We start from the raw sequence: 11,096 nt of genomic DNA, 5'->3' as shown, positions 1-11,096 counted from the left end.
TTTTTTTTTTTTTTTGCAATAGCAAGTAAAATTTTTTCTTCCAAAAGGAAAAACCCCATTGTTCTGAGACAGGATTCATAGACTTCATCAGATGCCTGAGACATCCACAGTTTAAAAAAGGCCAATTATTCTAGCTTTATAGTCCCAGTGCTAAGGTCATGCCAGTGATCCCATATGCCTGGCCCTCTGGGGGGGATGGGGTGAAAGTAGGTACTTATTACATCCTTTTTGAATGAATGGTTTGGAGTTCTTTTCATAATTATAGAATTATAAAGCTAGAAAGTCTTTAGTACTATGATTTTCAAAGTGTTTGGTCATGACTCCTAGCAAGAAATGGATTTTCATTTGTGACCCAGTAACCTCATGGGTGAAACAGTTTTTATAAAACATGATGTAACTTTACTATGTATGATGTACTCTTATATCTTCTATTCTACTTTTTTCTTAATGTATTCCATTTCTCTTTTTTGAGACGATTAATTGAATTTTTATCCAAAACAACTTGCTTCAATTGAAAATTAATAGTAGCAGATTTGGGAGCAAATAAACAGAAATGGAAAGTCTTAGTATTTGGCTTAATTATTCTACAAGCACGCTGATCACATTTATGCTTTTTTAATTTTAAATTTTAATTAAATTTTAAATTAAAAGGCATAAATGTGATCAGCATGCTGGTAGAATAATTTGAAGGTGTGGTATTTATAGTTAATGTGTAGAGAAGAAAAAACCTCACATAATCCCAGATCACACAAATTAAAATTCACTTAGTCATACAGTTGTGAGCACTTTTGACAGCCAAAATTTCACCATTCTTAAAGTGGGAGTCTTTCAAAAATACTTCTTCATATTCAAAAGCTAAAAGTTAGAGTGAAGATAGCCCAATTATCTTGGTGTGGGAGAGGTTACATAATAATCTATTTCCAAAACCCACAAAAACCCGTAAATGTCACCAACAAAAAACAAAGCAGCGGATTGGCCAAAACCAAGGCAACTGGTTATACCGGAAGGCAGCAGATCACTCATTTAACTGCTAAAAGCCATTGCTTTGTAGTACTAATGTTAATTCCTTCCCGCACTTCGGGAACCCACATCGCAGCCAATGCAGGGTCAGTTTCTGTGTATTTAGCTCTGTGGAATGTGCCAGAACACCAGTCAGCACTTAAGTCAATCTAAAGGAAATTCTCTACATTTGAAAATCATCTCACTGGCTTCATGATATAATTTGTACATTCTTCCTTAGCTTCAGGGGCACATGCCTGCCCCCTGGTCCAATAGATCCAGAATGGTTACAAGGACATCTTGACTTATAGGAGATGCCACAAAAGAATTTTGACAATTCAGTCTTGAAGTCTGCTCACTTTGACCCAAACTTTCTAAGCCAGTGACATGCAGAGGGTCCACCTGGACCAGATGAAATTTCTGTGGACAGAGATGTCACAGAGCTGGGAAGGAGAGAAATAGCTCTCCAGTCAATGTGAGTGAGAAAAATTAGTCATATCACTTTGAAACATGTGAACTTGAGGGTTAAGGATGATGGCATGCAGGGAAGTCACCTGCACAGCAGAAGAGTTGCAGGATGTCTTCTCTTTTGTGTTAATGTGAGATTACTGAGGACAAGAGAATAGGTCCTGGAAGACGTGGTGTATTTGCCAATTTCTGGTCACACACAGCCTCCTCAAAAAGCCCCTAAAGATGACCAGGCGCAGTGGCTGATGCCTGTAATCCCAGCAATTTGGGAGGCCGAGGGGGTGGAGCACCTGAGGTCAGGACTTTGAGACCAGCCTAGCCAACATGGTGAAACCCCGTCTCTACTACAAACACAAAAAATTAGCCAGGCGTGCGTGCCTGTAAAAATGGTGGTGCGTGTCTGTAATCCCAGCTACTGGGGAGGCTGAGGCAGGAAAGTCACTTGAACCCAGGAGGCAGAGGTTGCAGTGAGCCGAGATTGCACCACTGCACTCCAGCCTGGGCAACACAGCGAGACTCTGTCTTAAAAGAAAAAAAAGCCCCCAAAGATGAACTTCACCTACTTGTAAGTGGTCTAATAGTCCTCCATCTCTCTTTATATTTATATTTTTGAACTTTAAAACTAGTTTTTTTGAAAAATAGTTTTTAGAACCAGGGTCTCACTCTGTTACCCAGGCTAGAGTGCAGTGGCCCAATCATAGCTCACTGCAGTCTCAAACTCCTGGGCTCAAGTGATCCTTACCCCTGCCTCCCGAGTAGCTACGTCTACAAGTGCACACCACTGCGTCTGCAATTTTAAAATTTTTGTAGAGATTGGGTCTCACCATGTTGCCCATACTGGTCTTGAAATCATGGCCAGAAGCAATCCTCCCACCTTGGTCTCCCAAAGTGCTGGGATTACAGGAGTGAGCCACCACATCTGAGCCACAGGGCGGCCTCCAAAATGGGGCATGAGCCTCTTCCCGTCTCTTTTTTTGTTGTTGCTGTTCAAGACAGAGTCTCACTCTTTTGCCCAGGCTGGAGTACAGTCGTGTGATCTAGGCTCACTGCAACTTCTGCCTCCCGGGTTCAAGCAATTCTCCTGCCTCAGCCTCCCAAGTAGCTGGGACTACAGGCATGTGCCACCACACCTGGCTAATTTTGTTTTTGTTTCTGTTTTTTCACTTGAGATGGGGTTTCACCACGTTGGCCAGGTTGGTTTCAAACTCCTGACCTCAAGTGATCCACCCACCTCCAACTCCCAAAATCCTGGGATTACAGGCATGAACCACCACACCCAGCCCCATCTCTGTTTTTTTTTTTCTTTTTTTGAGACGGGGTCTAGCTCTGCCCCCCAGGCTGGAGTGCAGTGGTGTGATCACGGCTCAATGTAGCCTCAACCTCCAGGGCTTAAGCAATCCTCCTGCCTCAGCCTCCCAAGTAACTGGAACTACAGGCATGTGCTAATTTTTTTGAATTTTAGTGGACACGAGGTCTCTCGCTATGTTGCCCAAGCTGGTCTGGAAATCAGGAGCTCAAGCGATCCTCTCACCTCGGCTCCCAAAGTGCTGGGATTACAGGAGTGAGCCACTCTGCCTGGCCCTCCAAAAAAAAAAAAAAATGCCAGTGACAACCTATTAAACTGATATCTGTCACGCTAATGGGTTATGACTAGCAGTTTGAAAGACAAAGCTCGATTTCACTGAATTTATTTTAGCAACAAATTTATTTTGCAATGAAATTGCAACACAAGCCCCCAAACCTGCAGTTGCCGGAAGCTAAACGTCTGCGCTTCCGGGAGCAAATTTCCAGCTACCACGCCTCTGGAAGCAGGGCGCGGCTTCCTCCCTCCTCTCTCCGCCCACTCGCCCTCGGCATCTGCCCCGCACCCGGCGTAGCGACGGCAGGGGGCGCTGCGGCGTGCTCCGCGCCGTGAGGGCGGGGCCGGCGCAATGCCCCGCCCCCTCGTTAGCTCATCTTTGCGCGTCGCAGTCGCGCTGAGCCCGGCTTCCGACGTGCAGCCTGGCAGGGCAGTGGTGAGTTGGACCGCAGGGCCGTTGGGGATGGCGGTCATTAGGGCAGTTGACGGTCCAGGCCAGAGGGCGGGTGAGCGAGGTTGGGCCCGACGCTGCCTGTAAGCAGATCCGTTCAGGGATGCTGCAGGCCCTGGGAGCTGAGGGTGGCTTCCGTTACTCCATTTGCCCTGGCTGTCCCTCGGTGTACGGGGCCTGAGGGGAGAGGGGGAGGCCCGTAGGTGGCCTCCTTTTGCGTCCTGAGAATGTTCTGGGCAGCACCGAGATTAGGGCTGATTTCTCTGCGGAGGAGATCAGTTATCCGTAGGTGGGAGGACGGTATTAACCGAAGTTTTCCAGTAGTGGGCCACTCTTGTCTTCTTAGGTAGCGTTCTGGACAGATATAGACATCACTGGACGGGTACAAACAGAGGCTGGGTTCGCTTTACGCCAAGTACCGTGCAATACTGTGGGCTTTTGACTTGCCAGAGTAGTTTCATCGAGGCATCTGTAGTGTTCCTTGGAAACACTGAGCCAGTGATAAATTCTGCCTGGGAAAATTAGGGAAAAGTTTCCCAAAGAGAGAAGATGGCAGGAGAGGGCTAAGGTCTAAAGTCTCTTAGCTCTGACCTTCATAAGACCCTGAAGTAAGAGGTAGTGTATCTTGGTAGCATATACTATAGATTGTATCCACCTTATAGTGTCCCTTGGGGGCTTCCTTAACCGCTTCTAAGCCTCCATTTTCTTATTAGAAAAGTGGAACTGATAATAAGAAAATAGTGCGAGGTGTACGTTGCAGTGGATATTTGAAATCTTGGATAGTGAAGGACCCTGACCGACTTACCGTGGACCCTGACCACTTACCGTGGTTTACCTATGTAAAATTTTTCAACTTTACATAGGTTTATTGGGAAGTAGCCCCATTGTAAGTTGAGAAGCATCTATACTGTGTTTTTTCTCATACAGGTTACACATACATACCTATGATTACTTAGTTCAATTCATAAATTAGGCACCGTAAGAGATTAACAACAATAATAAAATAGAATTATAACAGTGTAATAAAATGTATGTGAATGTGGTCTCTCTCAAAATATCTTACTGCACACTACTCACCTATTTTTGGACTATGGTTGACCTCTGGAACTGTGGAAATCAAAACCTCAGCTAAAGAACTACTGTACCTAGTAAATGGGGTTATGAGGTTTCAGTGAGCTAATCTTTGTGTGTTACTTAAAATAGGACCGGATTCATTGTACATCCTCAAATGTGCACTCATTGATAGAATCATACCCTTGTCTTTTGGAATCCGGGTTTTTGGAGGTTGACTTACCGCAAGCCTTACTTCTTTTTTTGTTTCTATCCATTGCCAAATGTGAGGCCCAGAATGACAGGGAAGAGGACAAGCCTGTGCTTCAGCAGGCAGAAGGCTGTGCTCACTCAGAGGTTGAATACCATTCCCATTAGCCAAACTGGCTCGAGTGCTTTCCTGTCTTTCCTACCCTGGGCAGAAAGAACCCTGTTCATGGGTCACAAATGAATAAAACACTACCAATTTGTCTGTAATCCCAGCACTTTGGAAGGCCAGGACAAGAGGATAGCTTGAGGCCAGGAGTTCGATACCAGCCTGGGCAACATAATAAGACCTTGTCTTTACAAAACCAAAACAAAACACTACCAATTTGAGATCTTCATAGGCAAGGATTAGTTATAAATTGTTTGTTTGATTTTCTGTTATTGGAAAACCTTCGGCAGCTTTTTTGGGCTGGCAGATTTAAAGAAAGTAACCTGAACCTGGTTGCCTTAACTGTATGGTCCCTTAAACTGACAGTGGGTAGAACTGCGAGGGCCGTGAACTTGGATGAGAGGAAAAATTGCATCTTTGTTTCCTAACCTCCAACTGAAATTTAGCATTTTCTTCCACTATGAATGTAGGCAATAAATCACATTATTAGCAGTGTGACTTTGTTATGAATATAAATTACAGATATTTTCATATCACGGTATTGTGTAAGCTCATTTACAACTTTGAAATTATGGTAGTTATTAAATTTGCTTCTAGATTGCATATATAATGAGCCAATAAAGAAGCACATATGTTTTTGTATTTTAATAAAATTTTAGTATATAGTCTATCCTCATTATTTGTGGATTCTGTATTTATGAATTCACCTACTCACTAAAATTTATCTGTAGCCCCCACATTAATACTTAAAATGCTTTTGTGGTCTTTGGAAGACATGACTTTTTTTCACATAAAAATTTTAGTCGCTTGATGCGCATGTTCTCAGCTGAAGTCAAACAAGGTGACACTGCCTTCTTGTCAGCTCTCATATTGCAAGCAAATGTCATTTTTGCAGTCTTTGGTGCAACGTTTTTCTCTGTGCTTTTTGTTGGTGATTCCACTGTTTGAGATAGCCCCCAAGCATTGTGCTGAAGTGTTTCTAAATGCAAGAAGTCTGTGATTTGTCTTAAGGCGAAAATATGTGTGTTAGATAAGCTTTGCTTAGGTATGAGTTCAATATTAATGAATTACTAATGTATATTCAGTAAGTGCCTTTAAACATAAACACACATAAAACATGATTATATATTGATTGGTTGACAAGAATGTGCCCAGAGGCTTTCAGGAACCGGTTTCCCAAGGAACAGTGGTTCTCTATTGGATAACTGGTGTCTGTAGCAACTTCTTAGAACATAATTGTTGTGAATAATGAGAACCTACTATAATTGGTTTCATTTCTAAACCTGTGTATTTTCTGTAAAGACATCCTGAGCCAGAGTCTGGTGGCTCACACCTGTAATCCCAGCACTTTGGGAGGCCCAGACAGGAGGATCGCTTGAGCCCAGGAGTTCAAGACCAGCCTAGACAACATAGGGAGACCCCCATCTCTATAAAAAATTAAAATATCCAGGCATGGCACGCACCTGTAGTCCCAGCCACTCAGGGGGCTGAGGTGGTAGAAGACTTGGCCTGGGAGGTTGAAGCTGCAATGAGCCATGATTGCACCACTGCACTCCAGTCTGGGTGATGGAGCGAGACCCTATCTTGGAAAAAAAAAAAAAGGCCACTAAAGGGGGTCTATGGCACACACAAAGAAATAAGAACCATTAGCCCTTAATGTAGCCTGAGAAATTAGATCTTTTTTTTTTTTTTTTTTTTTTTTTTTGAGACGGAGTCTTGCTGTGTCACCTAGGCTGGAGTGCAGTGGTGCGATCTTGACTCACTGCAAGCTCCGCCTCCTGGGTTCACGCCATTCTCCTGCCTCAGCCTCCCGAGTAGCTGGGACTATAGGTGCCACTACCACGCCCGGCTAATTTTTTTTTTTTTCTTCTGTATTTTTAGTAGAGATAGGGTTTCACTGTGTTAGCCAGGACGGTCTTGATCTCCTGACCTCGTGATCTGCCCACCTCGGCCTCCCAAAGTGCTAGGATTACAAATGTGAGCCACTGTGCCCGGCTATTTTTTTTTTTTTTTTTTTTTGAGATGGAGTCTCGCTGTGTCACCCAGGCTGGAGTGCAGTGGCACGATCTTGGCTCACTGCAACCTCTGCCTCCTAGGTTCAAGTGATTCTCCTGCCTCAGCCTCCCAAGTAGCTGGGACTACAGGTGCGCGCCACTACGCCCAGCTAATTTTTGTATTTTTAGTAGAGTCATGGTTTCACCATGTCGGCCAGGATGGTCTCAATCTCTTGACACCGTGTCTCCCTCCAGCCTCTGCCCTTATTTACCTGACTATTGGCTCTTAAAGGCATTTTTGGTTGAGACCTTTGCATGTAACATAAGAACTTTACCATCTTTGGATTTCCCCTTGTTTGTTTTTAATAAATAATATTTAATATTAAAAGGAGAAGTGGTTTTCTTCTCTCTAAAAAGCAGCAAAGGACAGAGACTGGTTACTCTCTGTAGTCACACTTGAGGTGAAGAAACCGTGGGATGGGGTTAGCTGTTAGTTGAGTCCCTAGGTTCAGAGGAAGAAAAAAGACCATACCACCTGGTAGGGAGTGTGAAGGAGGTTCCAGGGACTGATCCATAGAAGGGTGTCAGAACAACTTCATAGTAAGGAGTTGCCTTATTTTCTTGGTCAAGGGGAACTTCCTGTGTGCCCTTCTATCCTGATGACACCCCTCACTGAAATCCTGGTGTTGTTTCCACAGAACTGTCTGGCCTTTTGCCCTTGATCCTTGGTTAAGGAAATGACCAACCAGGTAAGGGCCGTGTTGAAGGGAAGAACATCAGTTGGTCTCTTTGCCAAGTTCAAGTCCAGTAGGTTTTCTGGATGTGTAGTCAAGAAAGTAGCATCTCATTCTTGCCCTGCTCCTAAAGAGCTGGATGACCCTGGGTACCTAGTCGCCTAGTTACCACAGTGTTAGGTGGGACTAGTAAAATGCAAATACTAAGAGGAGGACTGGTTCCTCTAAGTCTTTACCACAGTTTAGTGAGTAATAGAAGAAGCTTAAAAGATGTTGTACAAAAGAAAAAAACAGCAAGATCAGAATAGAAGATAGAACAGGAGAAACAGATCTTTGTAATAAGATTAGGGACAAAGTTAATAGACTGTTATGCATGCTGTGTGCTCTTATGCAGCTGCAAAATATAAGCTGCAAACTGGACTCTGAGCTTCCTTGGTGAGCAGAACAGAAAAAGAAAACATAATTTATTGGTCTTGTTGGGTGAGTGTGGGTAGTAGGAAGAGGGAGAGAGTGTCAGTTTCTTTAATAATTTTTTTCTGATAGGACTGTACAAATCTTGCATGAGTGGGGATCAAGGAGCTTGTAGGATGGCCAGGTTGACAGCAGAGGAAGTAACTAACGCTGTAGTGACTCTGTCTACTTGGGGAGGAGTGCTTTCTGGAGGCAATGTGAGACATCTGAAATCTGACCATGGGTTTAATGTGGCTTCTGTTCTTTTTTTAGTATGGTATTCTCTTCAAACAAGAGCAAGGTAAGTAGCCTGCCTGTTTAAGCAATTCATCTGTGAAAAAAACTGTTGTCCCTGGTTTCTTTAAGACTTTTGTCATGCTGACCAGACATGCAGTTTTCAAGTATACTCACTTTGCGGAAGAATTGGCAGCTGAAAACAAATACTCTTAAAAAAACAAACAACAACAACAAAAACCTGAACAACCAACTAAAAAAAAAAGCAGTCATCATGATAGGTTGGAGGCTTCCAGGCTGAGGAAAATTTTCCCACCCAAGGAAGACATGACCGAGCTTCCCAGCTGGCGAGGTGGAAGAAGGAAATGCTTTGAGCCTCAAAACTCTGTTAATGCCGGCTCATCCGGGGAGGTGAACGTGAGCCTTTTTCTGAACTTAGAACTTGCTTTGGCCCTTAATGAAAGTGATGCCTATAATAGTGAGATGAATTTCTTTTGAGGCCACTGAGTGCATGGGGAGGGCTGGGAGCTGTGCAGCAGTGGCAGTGGCAGGGATGGGAGAGCAGGCCGCAGGTTAGAGTGGGCTGGGATTGTAGCTAACCAGTGGTCCAGAGCTTTGTACCCAAAAAGGAGTCATGTCTGTGCACGGGCTACTCACCCATCTCATTTCTTCACTATAGCCTCGATGAGTTTAGGAAGGCCTAAGGAATTTGTGGAATGCCTAATCAAAGCTCTTCCTCTCTAAGTAGTGACTTGTAGGTAGTTTGACATTTAAGCCAACAGCATCATCCAGGTTAGCTAGTGTAAGTAACTAGTAGGCTAATTGGGCATGCCAGTCAACTACCTTATATGTAGCTATTGTCATCCAGGTGGCAAGTTAGCAGGCTTGAGTTAGGTGGGGTTTGAAATGGAAGCTACAACTCTGTCTGTAATGCACAGCTGTTTAAGTTTAATGCCTTTATATTCATATTTTGGGAAGGTATCACTGGAGAATTGTTGCCAGGCAGTGGTAAAGCCTCCATGTGCACTTGTCACATTTTTACATCCACACCGGGTCTGCACATACAGCGGTGTGGCCTACCAAACCTGCAGCTTACAGACTTAGATTTAAGGTAGACTTTAATTAATAGAGATTGGATTTGAATGCTAGCACCTCTCATTCCTTGTCTATAAAATGAGGATATTAATAGTACCCACTTCTTAGGATTGTTGTAATAATTGGCCCATTAACCATAATAAAGGTAATTGTGGGGAAAGGCAACTTAATATATGGAGGCTATATTAGGTATTTTCTTTTAGATCTATACTGTTTAGAATTGAACTGCCTACTCGTTTCCAAAGATCTTTACGGAGTATCTGTTACTGGGTTTAGGTCTTTTCTTGGTAGGAGGGGGTCTTTCCCACTGGCTTTACTTGTTTTAGCCAAGTGATAGCCATTGTAGACTGCTATATACCAGATAGCATGCTAAAAGAAAGGGCACTGGATTTAGAGTCCAAAGTACTACCATCCCATCTGGTAAGCATGAGATTTAGGGCAAGTAGCTTCTTCAGAACCTCCAATTTTCATATGTGGCCCCAAAATTTCAATAAAAGCTGTATAGGAAAGCACTTTGTAAAATAGTAAAGCAAATACAAATAAACGTTACCTTACAATTGTTGAACAGTATTTCAGCTTCATTAAGTCATATGCAAGGAGACTTTACTTTCCTTTCTAGCCCATGATGATGCCATTTGGTCAGTTGCTTGGGGGACAAACAAGAAGGAAAACTCTGAGACAGTGGTCACAGGCTCCCTGGATGACCTGGTGAAGGTCTGGAAATGGTGAGTACCTCTCCCCTAACATACAGCCTTGGAAAATTGGGGGCTGAGGTTTTGCTTCTGAACTCGCCAGTTGCAGTCTGGGAAATACTTTTTTCTAGGCAAGAAATCTATAGCAATCTGGTGGTATAAAACAGCAGCTTCTTTTTCCCACTTGTTTTCCTGTTACTCTGTATTAAAGCCCTAAAGTTTAAAAAAAATCTTAAAGTCCTACATTGAAAACCTGGCAGCATTTGGTGTTCTGTAGCTCATTAACTCTTCTCTGATTCTGTATTTCATAGACCATTGGTATTGCATAGTCACAGGGACCCAGAATTTCAGATGCCAGGTAAAGTGTGTTCTGTGTGAAGAAATCCATTTCTCTGTCCCCTGTTGAAGGCGTGATGAGAGGCTGGACCTACAGTGGAGTCTGGAGGGACATCAGCTGGGAGTGGTGTCTGTGGACATCAGCCACACCCTGCCCATTGCTGCATCCAGCTCTCTTGATGCTCATATTCGTCTTTGGGACTTGGAAAATGGCAAACAGATAAAGTCCATAGATGCAGGACCTGGTAAGAGTTTTACTTGTAGGGGAGATAATGGAGGCTCATGATTTCTTTTCCAAAATCTTTAGGGATAGATGTGTTTTATAGCTCAGAATTTTTTGGATTTGAGAGGGATGATAATGGGTGCATGAACTGTATTTCACATAATACCTTCAGTGGGGCTGGAAACAGCACTCTAATGAAACACTCTGCAACTAAACGTGAGTATTTACACTAAGTGAGATAAATAAAGGCTATAAATAGCCCTGTGTCAATTCAGCTTAGATTTTGCTGCCAAATGAATTTTGGTAGTAAACCTGTGGAAAAAGCTAGTAGTTTCCAGAGCTTTTTGGATTTCAGAACTGCTGGTTTGGGGTTGTTGACCTGTATTTTGTGTTTTCAGAGGTTCTCTATTTACCA

The 11,096-nt window shown here is 43.3% G+C and overlaps 1 protein-coding gene across 2 annotated transcripts in view; it reads left to right on the top strand.

Moving 5' to 3' along the window:
- Window positions 1-3,367: 3,367 nt before the first annotated feature.
- The window catches only part of SKIC8 (SKI8 subunit of superkiller complex), a 25,440-nt gene continuing 17,711 nt past the window's right edge, over window positions 3,368-11,096 (top strand). Inside the window, exons 1-5 of one of the 2 annotated variants that reach the window (XM_008015724.3) lie at window positions 3,368-3,482; window positions 7,616-7,666; window positions 8,375-8,402; window positions 10,050-10,155; window positions 10,531-10,703. In XM_008015724.3, the coding sequence (XP_008013915.3) occupies window positions 7,655-7,666; window positions 8,375-8,402; window positions 10,050-10,155; window positions 10,531-10,703 (319 nt within the window). In that variant the 5' untranslated portion in view covers window positions 3,368-3,482; window positions 7,616-7,654. The remainder of the gene's footprint in view (window positions 3,483-7,615; window positions 7,667-8,374; window positions 8,403-10,049; window positions 10,156-10,530; window positions 10,704-11,096) is intronic. The other variant, XM_008015726.3, reaches the window with a different exon arrangement.

The sequence above is a fragment of the Chlorocebus sabaeus genome, chromosome 26 (assembly GCF_047675955.1).
Source record: "Chlorocebus sabaeus isolate Y175 chromosome 26, mChlSab1.0.hap1, whole genome shotgun sequence".
Taxonomy (NCBI): domain Eukaryota; kingdom Metazoa; phylum Chordata; class Mammalia; order Primates; family Cercopithecidae; genus Chlorocebus; species Chlorocebus sabaeus.
The sequence above is the reverse complement of the archived record's forward strand: the minus strand, read 5'-3'. Positions and strand labels throughout refer to the sequence as shown.